This window comes from Heloderma suspectum, chromosome 15, assembly GCF_057233095.1.
Source record: "Heloderma suspectum isolate Gila_16-S chromosome 15, 16-S_ref, whole genome shotgun sequence".
NCBI lineage: Eukaryota > Metazoa > Chordata > Lepidosauria > Squamata > Helodermatidae > Heloderma > Heloderma suspectum.
Genome location: NC_139472.1, coordinates 18,019,775 through 18,040,793, shown reverse-complemented (window position 1 = coordinate 18,040,793; position 21,019 = coordinate 18,019,775). Strand labels below are relative to the sequence as shown.

At 49.8% G+C, this 21,019-nt stretch overlaps 1 protein-coding gene across 1 annotated transcript; it reads left to right on the top strand.

Moving 5' to 3' along the window:
* Positions 1–65: 65 nt before the first annotated feature.
* On the top strand, positions 66–19,864 carry CASP9 (caspase 9). Its single transcript, XM_084821889.1, has 9 exons — positions 66–241; positions 2,584–2,797; positions 7,520–7,557; positions 8,051–8,218; positions 10,843–10,932; positions 15,001–15,148; positions 15,365–15,544; positions 17,081–17,190; positions 19,030–19,864. Exons 1-9 carry the CDS (start codon positions 110–112, stop codon positions 19,120–19,122), a joined length of 1,173 nt encoding a protein of 390 aa, XP_084678015.1. The 5' UTR covers positions 66–109; the 3' UTR covers positions 19,123–19,864.
* Positions 19,865–21,019: the final 1,155 nt, after the last annotated feature.

The window sequence follows — 21,019 nt, the reverse complement described above, 5'->3', positions numbered from 1 at the left end:
GGACGGCCCGAATGGCCTTATATGGGCTGTGACGTCAGGGGCGGGGCCAAGGGAGGGGTCTCCCCAGGCGGAAGAGCGGCGGCGGCCGGCGCACCGTGCGCCCGGGGCGATGGAAGACGCGCAGCGCCTGGCGCTGCAGCGCGCGCGGCTGCGCCTGGTGCAGGAGCTGCAAGTGGGTCCGCTGTGGGAGCTGCTGCTGCACCAGGGGGTCTTCACCCAAGATATGATCGAGGAGATCCAGGTGCGCCTTTCCCTCCCGCCCTCCGCCCTGGCGGACGGGTCCCTTTGTTCGCCTCCTCCGCCCTTGTCCGTCTCGCTTCTCCTCGGAGCGATGCCAGATCAGGAGCCCGAGAAACTCTGCTCCCCGTCAGCCCTGAGCGCGTGTTTTTGGGTTGTTGTTTTTTTAAGGCTGCAATCTTATGCAGGTTTACGTGGGAGTAAGGCCCACTGAACGCAGCGGGGCTTGCTTCTGAGTAAGCCCCATTTGGATTGCGTTTCTGAAGGATGGGAACCCTCGCCAGGCCCCCCCTCCCCCAAGCTGCTGCCCGCCCGATGGGTTGGCCAACAACGCCCATCATTCCAAGCCAGCCTTGGATGGTCTTCTAGGCCCCCTCCAACCCCACCATTCTATGCTTCTAAGATAATAAATAGCCCGCGGAGAGGCTGCTGTTCGCACTTTTGTGGGAGCAAGCCCCACTGAACTGAGTGGGGCTCCCTTGTGAGTAAACACACTTCGTTTCCATAAGCCCTAACTGTCTATATCCCTGATTAGAATCGGTGTGACTGGCTTGCCCCTACTGTATCTTTGAAGCTTGAGAAAGTGGAGAGGGAGATATTTTTCTCCCCCTCATAATATTTGAACCCGGGGTCATCCCATGAAGCTGACTGGCCGGAGATTCAGGACGGAGGAAAGGAAGGGCTTCTCCGCACAGCGCAGAGTTACACTGTGGAATCCACTTCCGCAAGATATAGTTATAGCCCCCAATTGGGGTGGCTTTAAAAGGGGATTGGACATATTCCTGGGGGAGAAGGTTATCAGTGGTTTTAATCGAAGGTTTAGAAACATAGCGTTGCAAGGGGCCATTAAGGCCATCTAGTCCAACCCCCCTGCTGAGTGCAGTTATCCGGTTTAAAGCATCCTTGACAGATCTGGCTGTCCAGTCTTTGCCTGAATACCTCCAGTGACAGAGAGCTTACCTTCTCCCTAGGAAATAGGTGCCATTGTCTGACTGCTCTGTTTTTCCTGATGTTCAACCAATGTTCAAGTGAAATCTGCCGTCCTGTAATTTCAGTGCATTTCATTTTGTGATCTACAGTCTTGGATGATAGAAAACCGGTTGTGGCCCTCCTCCGTGTGACTGGTGCTGTGCTGAAAATTTCTCTCATATTTTTTTCGACCATTCTCATTCAGTTTGTTAGAAAAGGAACTGCTTTCGAAAAGAAATCCAAAGGAGGAGAAATTTCGGAGGAATTCTCCTGGGTTGGGTTCAGGGTTCTTGTGCTTACCTTACTTAGGAGGTGACCAAGCAGTGTGCGTGAATGCCCTGTCTTTCATTGTACAATCATCTCTGTGGCAGCCTGTAGCCTCCTCAGCTTCCCACACTTCAGTTAAAGCCCAGGGAAGACATAATAAAATAATTCCTTCCATAGGGCTTTTGCAGATCAGGATGCATAGGCAGCCTGGGAGGCTGCAGAGCAATTGGGAGATGTGTAATAGAAAGAAAAGTCACACATGCAGCACCCTACACCACACTGCAGTCATTAGGTAAGCTCAAAAACACCACCAAAATAAATTATAAAATGCCCTGAGAATGATGCAGAAAAGTGGAAGCTTCGGCACTTATAGTGGCAGCAGAAAAAACCAAAACCCTTAGGGAAAAAAAGAAAGAACCCGTGCTACAACCCCTGTCAATTGTCAGTCCTATCTATGAGAAACTGTTGGAGAATTTCTCCTACCCTTGGAGAAATTCGGTGAAATTGTCCCCCCCAATTTCTCTGCCCACAAATACTCTGGAGAATCTTGAGAGGCTATTTGCATACAGTGACAACCCTTTCGGTCCTTGAAAAGTGATATCGTATCTGCCCTCAGTCTTCTCAAAGCTAGACATAGCCAGTTACTTCAGTCTTTCCGCATAGGATTTAGTTTCTAGTCCCCTGATCATCGGTGTTGCCCTTTTCTGTACTCGTTCCAATTTATCTGAATCCTTCTTCAAGTGTGGTGTCCAGAATTGGACACAGTATTCAAGGTGAGCTCTGGCCAGTGTGGAGTAGAGTGGAACTATTCCTTCCTGTGTATTTTGAAATCATACTTCTATTGATACAATTTAAAATAGCATTTGCCTTTTTTGCAGCCACATGACACTGCTGGCTCTACTTCCTTCTAATATTAGGGCACTGGTTTTAATTTTTTTCTTATTTTTTTATTCTGTTTTTTCTTATTGTTCTGTTACATAAACCACTTTGGGGGCCCTTGCTAGGGTCCAAAAGTGGCATAAAAGTATCTTTAAATAAATGAAATAAATGCTCTTTCCACTGCATTGTCTCCAGACTCGGGAAAGAATGATGATGTTCTTTTGTCTTCAGAGAGCGGGTACCCGGAGGGATCAAGCCAGACAGCTGGTCACCGACTTGCAGACTCGAGGAAGGCGAGCGTTTCCGGTGTTCATCTCGTGCCTCCAAGAAACTGGTCAGCAAGATTTGGCTGCTTTGCTGCACGAGGGGTCCACTCAGCTGCAGTTCTATCCACCTGACATAAAACCAGTTGAAATACATCCACGTCCTCTTCAAAGTGACCCATGTAAGTATTAATTGGGCACTTGCTTCCTTGATCTTGCGTCACTTGGGATTCTGCAAGCTCATTCTGACGTTGACAACGTTTATCCTGACTCACTTTCCGGAAACTATATGTAGAGCAAGGATTGGCCCTCCTGTGACATGCATGTATGGTTTCTAAAAGCAAAGTCGCTCTCTTGCTCCAGAAAGATTTCTTTGCCCATATGCAGATTTGTGCAAATATAGTTGTTAGCTCAATCGACTAAAAGTCTTATGATTGATTTTTTTCATGGTTTTCATTGGGTTTTATGTATTTATTTATTGTATTTATTTCTAACATGTATTAGTCATCCCATAGCTTATACAGCTCTCCAGGCAACAGAGAGTAAAACCACCCATAAAATCCAAAATCCACATTAAACACAGCGTAATAAAAACCATTAAAAGCAGCAGAGGCTAAAATAGGCATTAGAAGAAGAACTAAAAACATGGAAGATAAAACTACTTAAAAACACTGCATAGCTGCAGAAATGTCATGGATAAAAAGGCCTGAGAGAATGAAAAGGTCCTTACCTGGTGTTGAAAAGATAACAAAGTAGCACCAGGCAGGCCTCTCTGAAGAGCATATGCCATCGCTGGGTTGGGGCTACTACTGAAAAGGCCCTGATTGCCGGGCAAATCATTTGCAAATGTGTACAGCACTCCTGATAGAACCAGCATGATACCTGAGACCAGCCGTTCCCAACCTGGTGTCTTCCAGATGTGTTGGACTGCAACACCCAGCGTCCCCAGCCAGCATGGCCGCATCCCTATGGAGAAGGCTCTTCCTTTGAAGCTTCCTCATCTGGGAAAGGAAACCTCTGGCAACCGTGCCACTCTGCTGCTGGTGCTTCCAGTGGCAGCACTGGCAAAAAAGACATTCTGGGGGCATGTTAGGATCAGGGTAAGTTGGGACAGATCACACCCAAAGCACTCGCATTCCCCTGACGTGCCCCAGGAGCAGGGGGGGAAATACTCCAGCCCCGGAACTGTTATACTTATTTCCCCTCCAACTTTAGATTCAGTGGTCTCTGTGCTATGGATTCTCCTCAACCCACATTGGATTGTTTTGTAAAACTGAATGTTGAACCGTGAAACCATTCACCATCTTTAAGTGAACCTTTGTAGTCAAAACATGTTTAGCATATTTACACTATCGCCCTTTGCATGCTTATTTATTTATTAATTTATTCATTTCATTTCATTTCTAAACCGCCCAGTAGCTGAAGCTCTCTGGGCGGTTCACAAAAAATTAAAACCACAGAGTGCAGCATAAAACAATATAAAATATGAAAGCTTAAAACAATGTAACAGTAAAAAAAAAAAAAGGGTAAAGGTGTCCCCAACCAGTCGTGTCCGACTCTAGGGTGCGGTGCTCATCCCCGTTTCTAAGCCGAAGAGCCAGCGCTGTCCGAAGACGCTTCCGTGGTCATGTGGCCGGCACGACTGAACACCGAGGTGTACGGAACGCTGTTACCTTTCCCGCCGAGGCGGTACCTATTTATCTACTTGCAATTTCTTGCTTTTGAACTGCTAGGTTGGCAGGAGCTGGGACTGAAGACGGGAGCTCACTCCGTCACGCGGCACTCTGGTCTCGAACTGCTGACCTGCCGACTTTCCAGTCTGCAGTTCAGCGTCTTAACCACTAAGCCACCACGGCATAAAACCTAGCAGCAATGCAGAGATTTAAAATACAGATTTAGAACACCGGGAGAATAAAACGGTCTTCACCTGGTGCTGGAAGGAGAACAACGTAGGCGCCAGGCAAACCTCTCTAGGGAGCTCATTCTACACCTGGAGTGCCACAGCAGAAAAGACCCCCTTCCTGGTAGCCACCTACCTCACTTCCTTTGGCGGGGGCTCCCAGAGCAGGACCCCTGCTTAATTTGGAATTTAGTCCAAAGTTGGTGAATCTTGCTCCTTGGTAAGTGGGTTTAGGGATGTGGGATATTGCATTGTCGTGGTTTTGGTATTGCATCATCTTGCATCTGTATCATGGGTAGAGATGTATGGATTTGGTTAAATCCGTTCCATCAGTGTTTTGTGGATTATCAGACATCTTTGATTCTGTCGCCTGTTCGTTGACGGATTCGGATTTTTTAAAACAGAATTTCATTCTACTTGTGCTAATGCGCATTAGTGTTAATTAGCATTAATGAATTAGCAATTTAGCATGAACTAACACGCAAGTGCTCATTTGAGCTAATGCGATTTAATGCAAATCCTCCCCAAAAGTGAAAACCTGGTCCGTGGAATCCATGTGACGCAGAAAAAAGCAGGTCCGTTGCAAAACCTGCAGGTCAGATTAATAGAAATCTGAACTCATTTGAATCCACTGCAGATTTCTCTGACATCCCTAATCATGTATATTGTGCATGTTTGCATACAATGTGACTAAGTAATATATCTTTGTTTTGATTTTAAACTTCTTCGTGATTACACAAGACTTGATTGAATACGTTGTTGTGTAGAATATTCCAAATCATTTGGAGAGTGCGTGTTTTTCGATTCCTATACACATAGGATATCCTGTGCATATCAAGTGTGCAGCGTTAGTTGATTTCATCAATGCTAATTTGTTAGATGCAGATTTCCCGTAGCAAATGCCAACAGCCTATTGAAGGCTTGAGCTCCCAGGTTTGTGTTAGGTCTTCTGTTTTACCTCTGTGAAATAACCAAGACGCTCATTGGAAGGACAGATAGTGAAACTGAAGCTCAAATATTTTGGCCACCTAATGCGAAGAGAAAACTCCCTGGAAAAGACCCTGATTCTGGGAAAGATTGAAGGCAAAAGGAGAAGGGGATGGCAGAGGATGAGATGGCTAGATAGCATCACGGATGCAATGAATATGAACTTGAGCACGCTCCGGGAGAGAGCAGAGGACAGGAAGGCCTGGCGTGCTATGGTCCGTGGGGTCACGAAGAGTCGGACACGACTGAACGACAACAACAAAAGGAAGTGGGCAGCGTGGTTTCCCTGCGACGCTGAGATGTTGCTGTGTGAATGCAACCTGATGCATCTCAGTAGTTGCTTGGAGTGTGTATGTGCGCACGTATGTGCATGCATGTGCGCTCATGTGAGAGGAAATTCCCAACATTTGCTCAGAAACACAGGGGCTCCTATCTTTGCAAGTGTTACGACTTCTGAATATTTGCCTTCTCCAGTTCAAGTGGAGAATGAGAGACGCCAAGAGACGACGGGTGACATAAGCCCCGCTTGGGGTTTTTTCCCCCCGGGGGGCGGGTGTCCTTCCATAGGCTCACCGGTAAACCTAGCTAGAAAATGTGCTGTGTTCCCTTGAATTGTCCTCCAGATGTTTTGGACTTTTGGAATGGTGGGGGTTGTGGGGCAATTCATCTGGAGGGTGTCAGGTTGGGGAAGGCTGTTCTAACATGTGCAGATTCTTCTTTAGAGTTGCGGGGGGGGGGAGTATGATGTCTAAAATGGGTTAATTTTGCCCTATTTGCTGCCTGAAAAAAGGTGCAACAGTCAAGATGTGGCCTGATGACATCAGTGTCTTGACTCAGAAACTACAGTGGGTGGAAAACACAGCAGCTATGCTGCTAGTTGATACAAATAATAGGGACCAAATCTTTTCCGTGCTTAAAGAACTACATTAGCTACCAGTTTGTTTCTTGGAAACAATTTAAGGTGCTGGTTTTAACCATTAAAACCTGAGAGACCACCTGCTTGGCTGTTAAGATCTGCTCAGAATCAACTCACCTTCTGAGGTGTGGCGGATGGGGTGAGCAGCAGGGCCTTTTCGGTTATGGTGCCTCGGCTCTGGAATTCCCTCCCACGTCCGTTTGCCAGGCTCCAGTTTTGCTAATTCTTTTTACACTGCCACACTCTTCTGCGTTCAGTCTGAGCATCTGCTCTTTCTGAATTGCTTCATTTACTTCGATTTTGTTGTGATTTTATATCACAACAATATAATGCATTTTAGCATTTTAGCTTTCTAGACTTTTAGCTTTGCTGTTTTAAATCTGTATTTTAAACTCCTGCACTGCTGCTAGGTTTTATTGCGGTTGTATTGTTATACTGTGGTTTTAATGTTCTATATATTTTAAATTGTTTTATCGTGTGCCGTTTGGTTTTAATTTTCGTGAACCGCCCAGAGAGCTTTGGCTATTGGGCGGTATAGAAATGAAATAAATAAATATATTTTACATTGCTTTATCATGAATTCCTACTATTAGGAAGTGGGGCATATGTATTTTAAATGGTAACATCACCTTTTCCTCTGTTTCCAATGTTCAGGCAGTGAGTGCGGTCACTTCTGTAGCCAAAACGGCACAAGCCACATGCAAGAGATCAGTCTTTGCAGCCTTGTGGCAATTCCAAAGTTTTCAGAAGTAAAAAAAAAAATAGGGGAAAAAACCCTAAGGGGGGGGGGGGAACAGACCAATGTGGGACTCAGCACCTTGACTGACTGTTGGCCGGTTGGGCGGGCGGGTGGGTGGGGGGATGAAAAACCAGCAGAGAGGGGGAATGGAAAAACAGCCTTCCCTAACCTGGTGCCCTGCAGATGTGCTTGGTGAACATGCTGGCCGAGGATGATGGGATGGGAGTTCTTATCAAACACAGCTGAAAAGCACCAGCTTGGCAAAAGTCCGGAATTAAACTCTGGCGAACACTGTGTATGGCTCAACTGGGGTTATGTAAAAAACAAACCCATATTTATTTTGTTCTTGTCTTGTTTTCTAGGCTCTGTGGAAGAGCAACCCAGGAGGAACTCTGAAACGGTTAGCTTTCTTCTTTTCCATACAAGTTACTTAGATTAATTTTGCCAGTGGTGGGGTTGATGACTGGTTTTACCCTTAAGTTTTCCTGAGCCCGCATAAACATGCCCCATAGAATGGTATGAGCTATGCTAGTGAGTGCATTCGTAGCCAGATAACGCTGGTTGGAATGTGTTAGGAAGCTGGGAAGGTGTCATTATTTATTTCTACACCATCTTTTTCTGTAAAAGCACACGATAAAAATAATAAAAACGATGCCATTCTCCTCGTCGGCTTCCATCCCAACATTTGTCTGCCCCAACCTGGTGCCCTCTAGATGTTTTGGGCTACAGCTGCCAGCATTCTTGACCATTGCTCTTGCTGGCGGGCAGATGGGAGTTGTAATCAGGCTGAAATCTTGGCATCCTCCTAAGTAGAAACGATGGGGATCAAGACCCAGTCAAGGACCTTCTCGAGGGACATGAAAGTGCCTTAGTTCTCCTCTCCTGTGTTGTAGGCTTACGTCCTGAAAAGCGAGCCCTGTGGATATTGCCTCATTATCAACAACGTGAATTTCTCCGACCTTAAATGCCGCACCGGTTCCGACGTAGACTGCGAGAGGCTGGAGAAGCGGTTCCGGTCGTTGCACTTCGAAGTCCTGACCCGACGTGATCTCAGAGCTCACGTGAGCATGCCAAATGACACAGCCCCAGGAGCAAAGCTTTCCATGATAGACTCATAGAGTTTGAAGGTTCCTTTGGAGGTCATCTAGTCCCACCCCGTGCTCAATGCGAGATCTGCTTAAACCCCTCCAGTGAAGGAGAGCCCAGCACCTCCCGAGGCAATCTGTTCTACTGCCAAACAGCTCGTACCATTAGGAAGTTCCTTCTCATTTTTAGCCAGCATCTGCTCCCCTGCCATTTTGACCCTTCAGTTCTAGAGCCCTGCAGTCCCATGCACGCTTGCGTGGGAATAAAGCTAAGTAAATAGAACGTACTTCTGAGTTACCATGGGTGCAAGCGGGGTGTATATCCAACAGCTTTGCAAAAAGTCTACAGATGTTAACAGCCCTCCCACACAGCCCCGGGCACACGCAGTGTCACTAGCTCAACTGCTCGCCCTTACCTGTTAGTCATTTTTGGGATGTCGCGAAGCCAGCGTTGGGGAGGCAAATGCCGAAGCGTCTTCCACTTAACGAAAGCTTCTCTCACCGGTTTCCTAGAGGTGATTTTTGCTGGCCACCTGCAGCCGGGCAAGTGGCCAGGTGCAAGCTTGCGTTGCGTGTAATAGCGTTAATAGCCAGGGGCAGCCCATCCATGTGGCCTAGGGCGCCAAGCTAAGCGGGGCGCCAAATTTGAGGGGAAAATGACACATTTTTAGAAGTAAAATTAAATAATGAAGAGGTCATTCTTTCAATCCCCGTGAGCGTACAGAGGGAATATGACCGAGGCTGTGGGGGTGAGCGAGGGACCAACTGGGGATGGTGGGGCTAAGTCAGGCCGCCCCCCACCAACCCGTCTTTGGGTCCCAGATCTCCCTCAGGCGGGATATCCTACTCCTGTGCTGCTGCTCCCAGTTGGAGGCAGGGAGTGGGAGGCTCCCCTGAGAGCAGCCGCTTCCTTTGCCCCCGGAGGGCTGAGCCTAGCGGCTGCAACGCCTCCTTGGCCGTGTCGCCCCGAGGAGGAACTGGGACCCTTCTTCCAGGGACCGCCAATGGGCGTCGTGGATAGACTTCTGTTCCTTCGCAGAGGGGATGGCTGTGTTTGTCTCCTTTGTTGTTTTTACGAAACCTTCTGTGTTGATACAGCGCTTAGTTTTAAAAAAAAATAGTTTTGGGTGCATATTATTATAAATGATAATATTTCTGCTTCTGAATATTGTGGGGTGGGGAGGGGGATTGCCTCTTCATTAAATGGAAAAGAGCAATACGACAATGGAGCCAATGCCCTAGGGAGGCAGTGGGCTCTCCCACACTGGGGGCATTCAAGTTGAGGCTGGACAGCCATCTGTCAAGCATGCTTTGACTTGGATTCCTGCACTGAGCAGGGGGTTGGACTCAATGGCCTTGTAGGCCCCTTCCGACCCTACTGTTCTAGTATTCTACGATTCTATGAAAATGTTTCCCAGTTTACCAAAAGCCTCAGCCTAGATCTGCCCTTGGGGTTTGGGCCCCCTGATTGCATGGTTCACCTCAAGTGCCAGTCGCTTGCAGCTACTCAGGGCTGTGCCTGGTTCTGGGAACACACCTAGGCCGGCTTTTCCCAGTCTGGTGGCCTCCAGATGTGTTGGACTACAGCTCCCAGCATTCCCTGCCAGCACGGCCTTTGGATGGGAGTTGTGGTCCAAAACATTTGGAAGGCAGCAGGTTGGGTATGGGTGACCTAGGCCAAAAAGCAAGAGAATTAAGAAGAGCCCTGCAGGATCACACCAACGACTAGCGGCCATTGGTAGACTTCTCCTCCATGAACTTGTGTAACGCCAGAACCGGAGTGTTTCACAGAGGAAGCGGTGTGTGTCCTACGATACCCAGCGGAGGCTGGTGGCTCCGATGTCAGTGGGGCAGTGAATCCGCTCTGGGTTTCAGTCAGAACTGTAAAGGACCTCTCCAAGGTGGTGGGACTGCCATCTGTCAGGGATGCTCTGACTTGGATTCCTGCGCTGAGCAGGGGGTTGGACTTGATGGTCTTATAGGCCCCTTCCCACCCTACTCTTCCATGATCCTATGAGGCTGGGCAGCCATCTGTCAGGGATGCTTTGACTCGGATTCCTGCGCTGAGCAGGGGGTTGGACTCGATGGCCTTGTAGGCCCCTTCCAACCCTACTATTCTATGATTCTATGATAGCTATCTGTTAGAGTTCTGACTGAAACCCAGAGCGGATTCACCACCCCACTGACACTGGAACCTCCAGAGCCAGCTGTGCAAGGTTTACAGGGACATTTTGTCCCTGGATTCACACTTTTTGCACATGAGAGATCAGTCTGATGATTGGAAGCTGCACAGGAATGCTCAGTTACATTCAGTTAATTCTGGTGGGAATTCCAGCCGTGAAACAAGCAGGAGTTGCATAGGTGAGGACGGCAAATTCCTCCTCCTCCATCTTATCCATCATCTCCAAGTAGAGTTGAACCGCGTGGGGACCTGTGTGATTTAAGGAGGGTGCCTCTTCCCATAGGCCTCACCTCGGCAGTGCCTTTCAGCGACATGTCACTGGCGTGGCGTTGCTAAAGGGGCAAGACTGACGTCGTAACCTGTGTTAACGGGGACATGCGTGTTTTCTTTAACAAACCGTCTTTGGAAATGTCTGTAGGAAATTGCCTGCGAGTTGCAGAGCCTGGCGAAGCAGGATCACAGCTCTCGGGACTGCTGCCTGGTGGTCCTTCTTTCCCACGGCTGTCAGGTAGGCGGGGCTGCTGCTGCGTCCTTCATGCACTATGTTTGTAAGCCCTTTGGGGCAGAGAACCGTCTCTTTTTTAAAAGCATTGTTCTGCAAAATGCCAAGCGTATGAATAGCACTACATTAATAACGGGGTTCTTTTCAAAGAAATATTTAAGGCGTGGTCCTGTGGGATTGCTGCCCTAGCCAGAAACTTTGGAGGCTTCCAAAAATCCTGCGCCCTGCCAGGCTGTTGCCAGTAGGGCAGGAGGAGGGCAGAAGTGATTTTGGTTCCCATTCCTCCTCCTCCTCAAAAACAAACAAACCAACCCAAGCTGGAGGGTCTCTGAGCCCATCTATCTCACTCACCGGCAAGGATCGGCGGAAGAGAGGCCATGGGATTCTGTGGATCCAGGCCTCTCCCCTCCCCTCCCTTCCCTGCCCACCGAAACGCCCACTTTTCAAGCTCTGTGACGCCTCTCAGGCTCATTTCTTTCTGTGAGGATCCCGGGGGTGTGTGTGTGGAATCTGTGTTCTGTTCTTGTGTATCAGTTAATTAATTAATTAATAGACACACATGAACAGAACACAGATTAATTAATTGATTAAATTCCTTTACTGCCTAATAGAACCAGTGTAGTGGTGAGAGTGACAGGCTGGGAGCTGGGAGATCCGGGTTCAAGTCCCCACTTGGCCCTGGAAGCTCACTGGGTGACTTTGGGCCAGTCACAGACTCTCAGCCCAACCCACCTCACAGGGTTGTTGTTGTAAGGATAAAATGGAGAGGAGGAGGATAATGTAAGCCGCTTTGGGTTCCTTGCAAGAGGGAAAAAGGCGGGACATAAATGCAATAAATAATAATAATAATAATAGTTGAAGTTATATACATTTGTGTATGTTGCGAGAGTTGGTGCACCAGGCATAGCACGTCCACGCCAGCGGGGGCAAGCGACTGGCCAAGCTGGCCGGCCAGGCCCCTGAGGGGACGCCAGCCGACGGGGAGGGAGGAGCCCACGCAGGAGTGCAGGCCGTGGCGCCGCCGCCGCTGCCAAGAACAGCGGCTGGCCAGCAGGGGGGACTGCACTGCTTCCTCACTTGAGGCGGCAAGATAGTTTGGGCTGGGCCGGTGTGGGTACATGTGTGTGTGTGTGAATACACTATTGTTAGTCTTTCTATCTTTATATATATATATGCATGCATGCACACCCCGACGCCCCCGACGCCCCCGACACCCCCATGCCCCCGACACCCCCCCATACATGCACTCCCCCACACATGCACCCCCCCACACCACCCGCCCGCACGCACACCCCGCACGCACACACGACATACACACACACGACACCCCCCTGACACCCCGACACCCACAGACACACACACACACGTATGCATATGAGAAAAAATGTGCCATTCCACAAAACCCGAGCCCGTCAAGTTCTCCGAATTCCACCAAGTCGTGTCTGTATCAGATTGTGAGCTTTCTTTTCGTCCTGTTTCTGCATGAGAATTCATGCATGGTTTCGGGCGCATTTCCCCCCAGTGTCTGCAGCAACCGTGCACATTTTAAAAAATGTACGCATTTTCCTCCCGTGGATTAAAGCACGTTTGTGCACGTTTTTCAGACGTAACGCGTTTTTTGAATGTGTGGATTTTTCACACTCGTTCCCCCCTCCCCCTGCGAATCGCACAACAAGCTCGGAACGTATGGGCTTTGACCCCAGATTTCGTTCGGCTTCACGTTTGGTTCTGGGAGGTGTGAACTGGGTAAATTTTGGTCAAAACCCCGAACTGAAATGAATTTCTCAGACATCCGTAGTCGAGGCAGGCATTGTCTTAGAGCAGCTGTTCCCTTGTGGTGTGTTGGACTACAAACCCCACTGCCCCCAGGCAGCATGGCCAATGGCAGTGCTGGCTGGGGATGGATGGAGCTTGTAGTCCAGTGCATCTGGATGGCGCTGGGTTGGGGAAGTCTGTCCTAGAGGGATTCTCCCTCCTCTCACACACGCTGGAGAGCATTTCAGCTACCCAGAGGGACCTTCTCAGTTGAACAAGATGTACTTTATGAGCAGCCCAGCCACACGCACCTACTGCAACTCCCTGCTTTGTCAACTGAGGTCAGGATTGGGTCCCCAGATCATGCATTTCTATGATTCTATGACATGCCAGCCTGAAGCTGGCAAAGTGAAATCCCCCCGCCCACCTTAGGCTTTCAACAGGAAGGCTTTTAAAAGAAAATTGCTGAGCAAACACCCCGTCCTGCCCTGGCTGGCATGAACCATCCGGGCTTTGGAAGTGGTGGCAGACAAAACCCTTCACCCCGTAACCTGGCTCATTTATTTATTTACAACATCTGTATACCGCCCCACATCTAAACAGATTCTGAGAGACAAAACGAACAGAAGATCAAAAGAAGAAGAATAAAACAGGATATAAAAATTATTCTTGAAAGAACAGAGTGCCAGTAAAACCGAGGCTGGTCAACCGAGGAAGGCTTCCTGGGAAAGAGCAGTTTTCAGGAGGCGCTGAAAACAACGAGGTCCAGAGGGAGGTCACTGCAAGTCCATGTTACTCAGCAGTGACTTCTCCCCCCATCTCCCCGCAAAAAAGCGGTTTTATTACAGCCGTCAAGTATTTCCAAAACAACATATGTGATTGGAAAAACAAAATACAGCAAGCAATGTTATATTTTTGTTTAGGAAAAAACAATAAAGCAGATTAAATTTTTAAAACCAAGTTAAACAGCGCATGGGACAGGGGCGCGGCTGTAGACAGCGGTGTGGGTGAGGCAGGAACGAAGGGTGTGGGGCCAGCCTGTTTTCAGGTCTGAAGGACAAGCCAAGGCTGGAGAATACCGAAGGATGCCAGCGGTCAGGAAGACCTTATTGGTCAAGCAAGGCTCAGCTGGAGCAGGAAGCCCTTTTATACTTCTTCCTGTCCAGGAAGGTCCAATGGCCAGTCCCGGGTGGGCGGAGCCAGTCCCGGGGTGGGCGGAGCCAGTCCCGGGACTGAAAGCACTTCACTGAGAATCTGGCGCACGCAGTTCAGTAGTTCACGACACGGGGCAGCCGCGCACGGATGCGGCAGCTCCCGACAAACGTCTAGCTCAGCTGCAGGAAGAACAGTATGGCTCCGCTCCTCGCATGCGCCCGTACTTGGCAGTAAGCCCCTTTGATCTCTGTGGGACTTACTTCAGGGTAAACGTGCATAGAATTGTGCCACATATAGACCTCGCAAAATAATAACCTCAGAAGTGCTCACAAGATAGTAACGGAACCGTGGCTGATTTTTTAAAGATGAACCCAAGATATGTTCATTTATTTAGAAGGTTTGCACCCCTCATCATATCTACAACAGATTCCAGAGTGGTGAATGTAAGAGGTACAATAGTATTATGAAAAACAATGCCAGTGAAAGCCGTGGCTGGTCATTTAAGGCATGCTTCCTGGAACGGTGCTGTTTTCAGGAGGTGCCGGAAGCAACACCGTGTTGGTGCCCGCCTGACCTCCAGGGCCAGGGAGTTCCAAAGAAAGGGGGCCACCACCTTGGAGGCTCTTCTTTATGTGGACTCCAGTCGGGCCACAGGTCCTTGTGCAAGCACCAGGAGCATAGCGATGCTATCAAAGTTGCAATGAAGGTGCCAGCTGGATCTCTCTAGGGAAAGCATTCTGGAATTTGGGAGCCACCACCTAGAAGGCCCTCTCCCCTCTCCCCACTCACCATTCCCATCCCCTCTGAAGGCGAGGGCATTCTCAGAAGGGCCTCTGATGAAGGTCTGAGTACCAGGGCTGGCCCTACCATTAGTCAAGGTGAAGCTGTTGTCTCAGGCAGATGCTGGGAGGTGGCAGCAAGATGTTGGAGGAGGGACCTGCGTACCTCACGGCCTGCCCTGTACTTCCTAAGTTAGCCTGCTGGCTTCAGGTTCAACGGAGGCTGCCTTTCCATCGCCAGTGTTGAAGAAAAGATCTAGTCAGCTCTTGTTCATGAAATGGGAGAGGGGGCCATCTTGTTCTTTGCCTCAGGCAGCAAAATGTCCTGTGGTCAGGACGCTGACGGTTCCTGTGGACAGCCATTGACCTTCTTTGTCCCCTGCAGGCCAGCCACATTCAGTTCCCTGGCGGCATCTATGGCTCAGACGGAAGGAGCATTTCGGTCGAAAAGATTGTCGGCTACTTCAACGGGACCAACTGCCCCAGCCTGAGGGGGAAACCCAAACTCTTTTTCATTCAAGCTTGTGGAGGAGGTGAATGTGCGCATGCATGCATGTGCCCGTCCTCCACGAGGATCAGGTTCCGGGTGGAAAACAAGGTTCGGAAGGGTCAGGAGGAGGTGTGCTGGAGTGAAATGCCCATCATCCCCGACCACGGCCATGCCGGCTGAGAATGATGGGCTTTGCAGTCCAGCACATCTGGGAGGGGGCCAGGTTAGTGAAGGCTGAGGTGTGTGTTTACCTTTCTAGCGGAAAGAGACCAGGGGTTTGAAGTGGATTCTGAGCCTGCTATCGGTCAGCTGCACGGAAGCGCTGCCGAGTCGGACGCGACCCCCTTCCGAAAGCTTGCGGGAGTCTCGGATCAGCCAGATGCCGTTGCGAGCTTGCCCACCCCGAGCGACATCTTGGTGTCTTACTCAACATTTCCAGGTGAGCAGCGGCTGTGCCGGACGGATGCGACGCTCCCTTTTTCAGCTCCTGTGGGCAGGCGCGCCTTTGGTCACGGATTTTCCCTGCTTGACCACTTCAGAGCTGATCCAGACATGGCGGACCACAGGTGGGCAGGCTCAGTGGAGGCTGGCAGCGCCAGTGTCAGTGGGGCGGTGAATCTGCTCCGGGTTTCAGTCAGAACCAGTCAGAACTCTAAAGGAGCTCTCCAAGGTGCAGAGGCACCCCGGACAGCTCCTTCAGAGTTCTGACTGAAACCCGGAGCGGATTCACCGCCCCACTGACACCAGAGCCAGCCACCTCCAGTGGGCAGACTTCAGGCTTGTCTGATCTGCTTTGTGGGTTATTGTTTTTTTTTTACTAGAACTCCAAGATCCTCCAGCCAGAGCCAGTTGCAAAAGACACACACATAGGATGAAAGAACAGAGCGCCTCTGAGCACTTTATTTATCTACTTCTGTGCCACCCAGCTGTCTGGGCAGTTCACAAAAATTAAAACCACAAAGCGCAGCATAAAACAATATAAAATATGAAAGCATTAAGACCACAGTATAACAATACAATCAGAATAAAACCTAGCAGCAATGCAGAGATTTAAAATATAAATTTAAAACACCAAATCGAAAAGACTAGGAAGTTAGAATGCCAACATACTGGGAGAATAAAAAGGTCTTCACCTGGTGCCAGAAGGAGTACAACGTAGGTGCCAAGCGGACCTCTCTAGGGAGCTCCTTTCACGGCCAGGGGGCCGCAGCAGAAAAGGCCCTCTTCCTGGCAGTCACCCGTCTCACTTCCTTTGGCAGGGGTTCATGTTATAAGCCTCGTTTTCACTGCCGGAACTGAGCTGAGCTTACACAATTTCTACTCCTGGTTACCCCAAGCTTTCTTCATTTTAGCGGCTGAATTTAGGTGGAAGGACTCATTTTGTTGGGGTTAAACAACTGGGAGTCAGAAGGACACCCTTTCTGATCTACTGCCAATCAGCCAGAGATCAACAGGAGATCCCTGTTTAGCTTCTGCCCAACCCTGCAGTAAACCAAGGAATGCTTTCAGGGCATAGCGGATGTTATTCTTGCATTGCTGGAAGATCTGGGCCACGTGGGAGGAACCCGGACTGATCCTCCTTTCCACACTAGCATCCCCACTCCGAGGCAATGCTGTGAGGGGAAGGAGACCTGGCATGGGCTCCTGCCACGTGGCCGAGAGACTCTGACATGACCAGAGTGGCTCGGGAAGAGCCAACACAGCAGACTTCCTCAACTTGGTACGCTTCAGATGTGTTGGACTACAAGTCCCATCATTCCCTATTTACCTCCAAAGCTACCCCTCTAGCTTTGGAGATGTCAGCAGCCATTGTCTGTGCACTTTTGAGGATATCTTCACATCCCTAAGGGCTAGAAACCTGCTTTTTTAAAAAAATAAAAATAAAAATGAAGACATGAAACATCCAGTGCCGATTTCTGCAAGTTTGCAGGATCTGCTTTTCCTCTCAAGGGCTCTTCTTCGTTCCTTTCTTCAGGTTTTGTGTCCTGGCGGGATACACAGACTGGCTCCTGGTACGTCGAAACGCTGGACCGCGTGCTGGACCACTATGCCCATTCTGAAGACCTGCTCAATATGCTGGTGATGGTAAGTTCTGCATCTGGGACCAGGGAGACCTGGGTTCGAATCCTGGCTCAGCCATGAAGCTCTCTGGGTGACCTTCTGCCGGTCGCCGTCTCTCAGCCTAATCCACCTCATAGAATCCTGGAGTCGGAGGGGGGCCTGGGATGCTGTCTGGTTCCCCCCACCACCACCCCACAGAGCTAGAGCATCCCCAACAGAGAGCAGTCCAGCCTCTGCTTGAATCGCTTGAGTAAGGGAGAGCCCCCACCTCCCGGAAATGGGTCCTATCATCAAACTGCTCTTGCCATCAAGAAGGGTCTCCTAAGATAGAATCCTGCTAAAGTCCTACGTAGAGTAGACTCATTGAAATGAATGGGACTGAAGTTAGTCATGACTAACTTAACTCCCATTCAGTGTAATGAGTCTACTCTTAAGTAGGACTTTAGCTGGATTCCACCCCTAATGTCCAACCGAAATTAACCCGCCTGTACCTCAAAACCCATTTGTTATCACCTTTTATTAAAAATCGATAAAAAGTAAGGATTACCCCACTTAGTCAAGCTTCTTGGGGGTGGGGGGGACTGTTTCCATCACCGCCTGCTCTTCTCTGAGGGGCTGTCTTGCCCCTTTCACGGTCTGCGTGGGTGGGGAGGGGGGCGCTGGGAGACGGCGTTATGACTCTGCGCAGGAATGTAGGGAAAATGTAACCACCAGCCCAGTCTGAAGCCTGTTCCTTTGAAGGCGAGCCCCACTACATTCAATGGAGCTTACTTCCAAGTAAGTGTGTGCAGGATTCTCCTAACGTTCAACCGAAATCTGCCCTCCTGTAACTTCAGGCTGTTAGATGTAGTTCTGCCCCCCCCCCCCCAAAAAAAAAAAAGAATGAGTCTTTGGCATGACAGCCTTACAGGGTTGTTGGGAGGATAGAAGGGTGGGTGGGTAGAAAGAACCATCTATGCCTCTCTTGAATTCCTTAGCAGAACCGTGGGATAAAAATCTGGTAGATAGGTAGATTTTACACATGGACGTGCGCACCTCTACCTGTTCTTTGCCGTGTGTTCGCCCAGCCTCCAGTGCTTTTGGACTGCAACTCCCATCATTATCTGGCTGGGGATGATGGGAGTTGCAGTCCCAACACCTCTGGGGGACGGCTGGGTTAACTGATCCATCCTGGTTTCCACAACATCCTACCTTCTGACAGTTGGAAAGTGAAAACGGGTGAAAGTGAAATGCTTGTACCATCCCGACTATTGCATTCCTGTGCACGTATCTGTTTCCCACACATGTGCAATCCTGTGCATGTCTCCTCAGAAGCAAGCCCCCTTGCATTACTCCCAGGTAAGCCTGTATAGCAGCCTTCCCCAACCTGGGGCCGTGCAGATGTGTTGGACTGCAACTCCCATCATTCCGAGCCAGAATTAGGGAAGTGGCAGTCCAACACATCTGGGTGGGGAAGTCTGGTGTATAGGGTTGCAGCAGCTGTGTCTGCTCTCCAGATTCTCAGACAGAGAACATGTGATCCTTTAAAAAAAACACACACACACACACACTTGGAGATGCCAGGAATCGAACTTGGCACCTTCTGCATGCCAAGCAGGTGCTGTTCCCACTAGGCAAAGCAAGGTGCTCCAAACCTTCAGCAGTACAAGTGTCTGTCTCCTGGCTCAAAAACAAAAGCAACTTTTGGCTCAGCAGAGGGATGCAGGCACAGCCAGACAGGTTTCATCTAGCAATCTCCCCATTGCCCGGTGCTGGGAACATCCGAAAGGGCGACTGTGTGTGCTTCTGCGCACGTGTGTTTGTGCGCATGCTTTCTGTGTAAGAACGACTTCAGAGCATGGCGTCTTGTCTTTTTTCGCTCAGGTGGCAAACGCTGTTTCTGCGAAAGGGAAATTCAAGCAAATGCCTGGCTGCTTTAACTTCCTCCGGAAACGATTCTTCTTCATGGTCAAATGAAGAAGGCTTGGAAGGGGGGGGGGGGTGCAGGATCTGTGCCTGTATCCAGCGATGGCCCCAAGAGAGCCCCCCTCCCCGAAGATGTCCAGCACTCTTGATTCTGTTTAAGCAGGAATTGTATGGAGACATTTCCTTCATCTTATTGTGTTGAGTGGGGGTTTGTTACTGTGAAAGTCTCCTCTCTCCTTTCTTGGGGAAACGTGAAGCATTGGTTTCCTATCCTAAGCCAGTCGGAGTTGCATGCAAAAATCCCGCACTGATCTCCAAAGAAGTGCTTGGAAGCTATTTTCCTGCAAGGGCCCTTCACTCTGTGTGTCCACCAGCGATTCAAGGTTCCCTCAAGGAAAAAACCAGTCGCCGTCTCTCTCTCTCCTTCCAATCTCAGATTTCTTCACTTTATTTTATATATCGCCTCTCTGAAGCCTCATTGGCGCTACCAGTTTAAACCCGCGTCAATATCCTTTCATTTTTATGGCTCTCTTTCTCTTCTCCCATCCACGTTAGGGAACGCTGCAAACTGCAGCTGTGAGGGTGTTCCAACTTCCCTCTTAGGCACAGCTGTTTCCCTCCCAAAACTGCTCTCGGGAGAAGCCACTTTTAAACCAGTTCAAGCTGGTCCCGCAGTAGAAACCAAAGAAACAGCGTTTCGTTGAGGTGAAGGTGAGTGGGAGAGAGGAACACGTTTTTCATGTCATCTGTTCTTCTTTTGTACAATTAAATCGTCTATATTTCTATGCAGTCTGCCTTGCTGTTACTTATTTAAACTTTGCACTCCAGAGCCTGTGTGGGCTCCATGATTTCTGCTCCACAGCGGAAACAAAAGTAGGATGTGATATGAAGAGCGGAATTCCACATCTGACATAACTGGGTGTAGAGGCATTCTGGGGGAAATGGAGCTGGCGATAGCCGCTTTGGCTGGTACTTGACTTCACAGCACCATTTATTGTATTTATCACATTTATATCCCACCTTCTTTCCATCATGGAACTCAAGGTGGCTCAGTGGGGTTCCCAGGTGGTCTCCCCTCCAAGCACTGACCAGACCCAAACCTGCAAACTTCAGCAAGATGACTGCCTCATGTGCCTTCAGGCCATGCCCTGGGCCCACTGACCTAGTCCAGTGGACCCTTCTACAGCCTATGTGCCCTGGGTTTTGCCCAGCTGCTGACACCAGGTCTGCTCTTCAGACTTAAAATTACTCTCTCTTTTCCCCGTGCAGCTCCCTGCCACTGCAATGCTTTCCCACCTGACATTCAAATCTCTCCCTCTGTTTTTACATTCAAGCACCCCTTTGAAACATATCATCCTGGCTTATCCCAAACAAACCCTCTTGCCCTCTCTCTAGGGGTGTATGAAACCCCACTTACCTGGGTCCGCTGGGGTGGGAGGCTCTCTGTTCCTCCCCCCCCCCCCGGAATCCTGCCTGGCCAGCTCCGCTCCGCAGTGAGGCCACGGAGCCGCCAGCCGGGCCAATCCACAGCCAGGCCTCCGTCCGCTGCCAGGCTGCTGCGGATGCAAATGGCGTCCTGCATAAGGGATGCCATTTGCACCCCTGCTTGGGCCGTGATAGGCTACGTAAATACTTATGTAGCCTATCATGGCTAAAGCGGGGACGCAAATGGCGTAGCAGACGCCATTTGCATCCCTGCGGGTAGCTGTGATAGACCACGTAAATATTTACGTAGCCTATCATGGCTACCCACACGGACGCAAATGGCGTCTGTTACGCACGACGCCATTCACGGCCGCACACCAGACAGAGGACAGCAGTGGCCGGATCCGGATCCACTGGAGGCAGGTAGGATCCGGTCCGCGCAGGCTTCGCGGGTTGGTGGTGGGGATTGCTCCATTCCTCCACAGACTCCGGGGGGCCGGATTCTGGAGTCGGTGGCGGAATT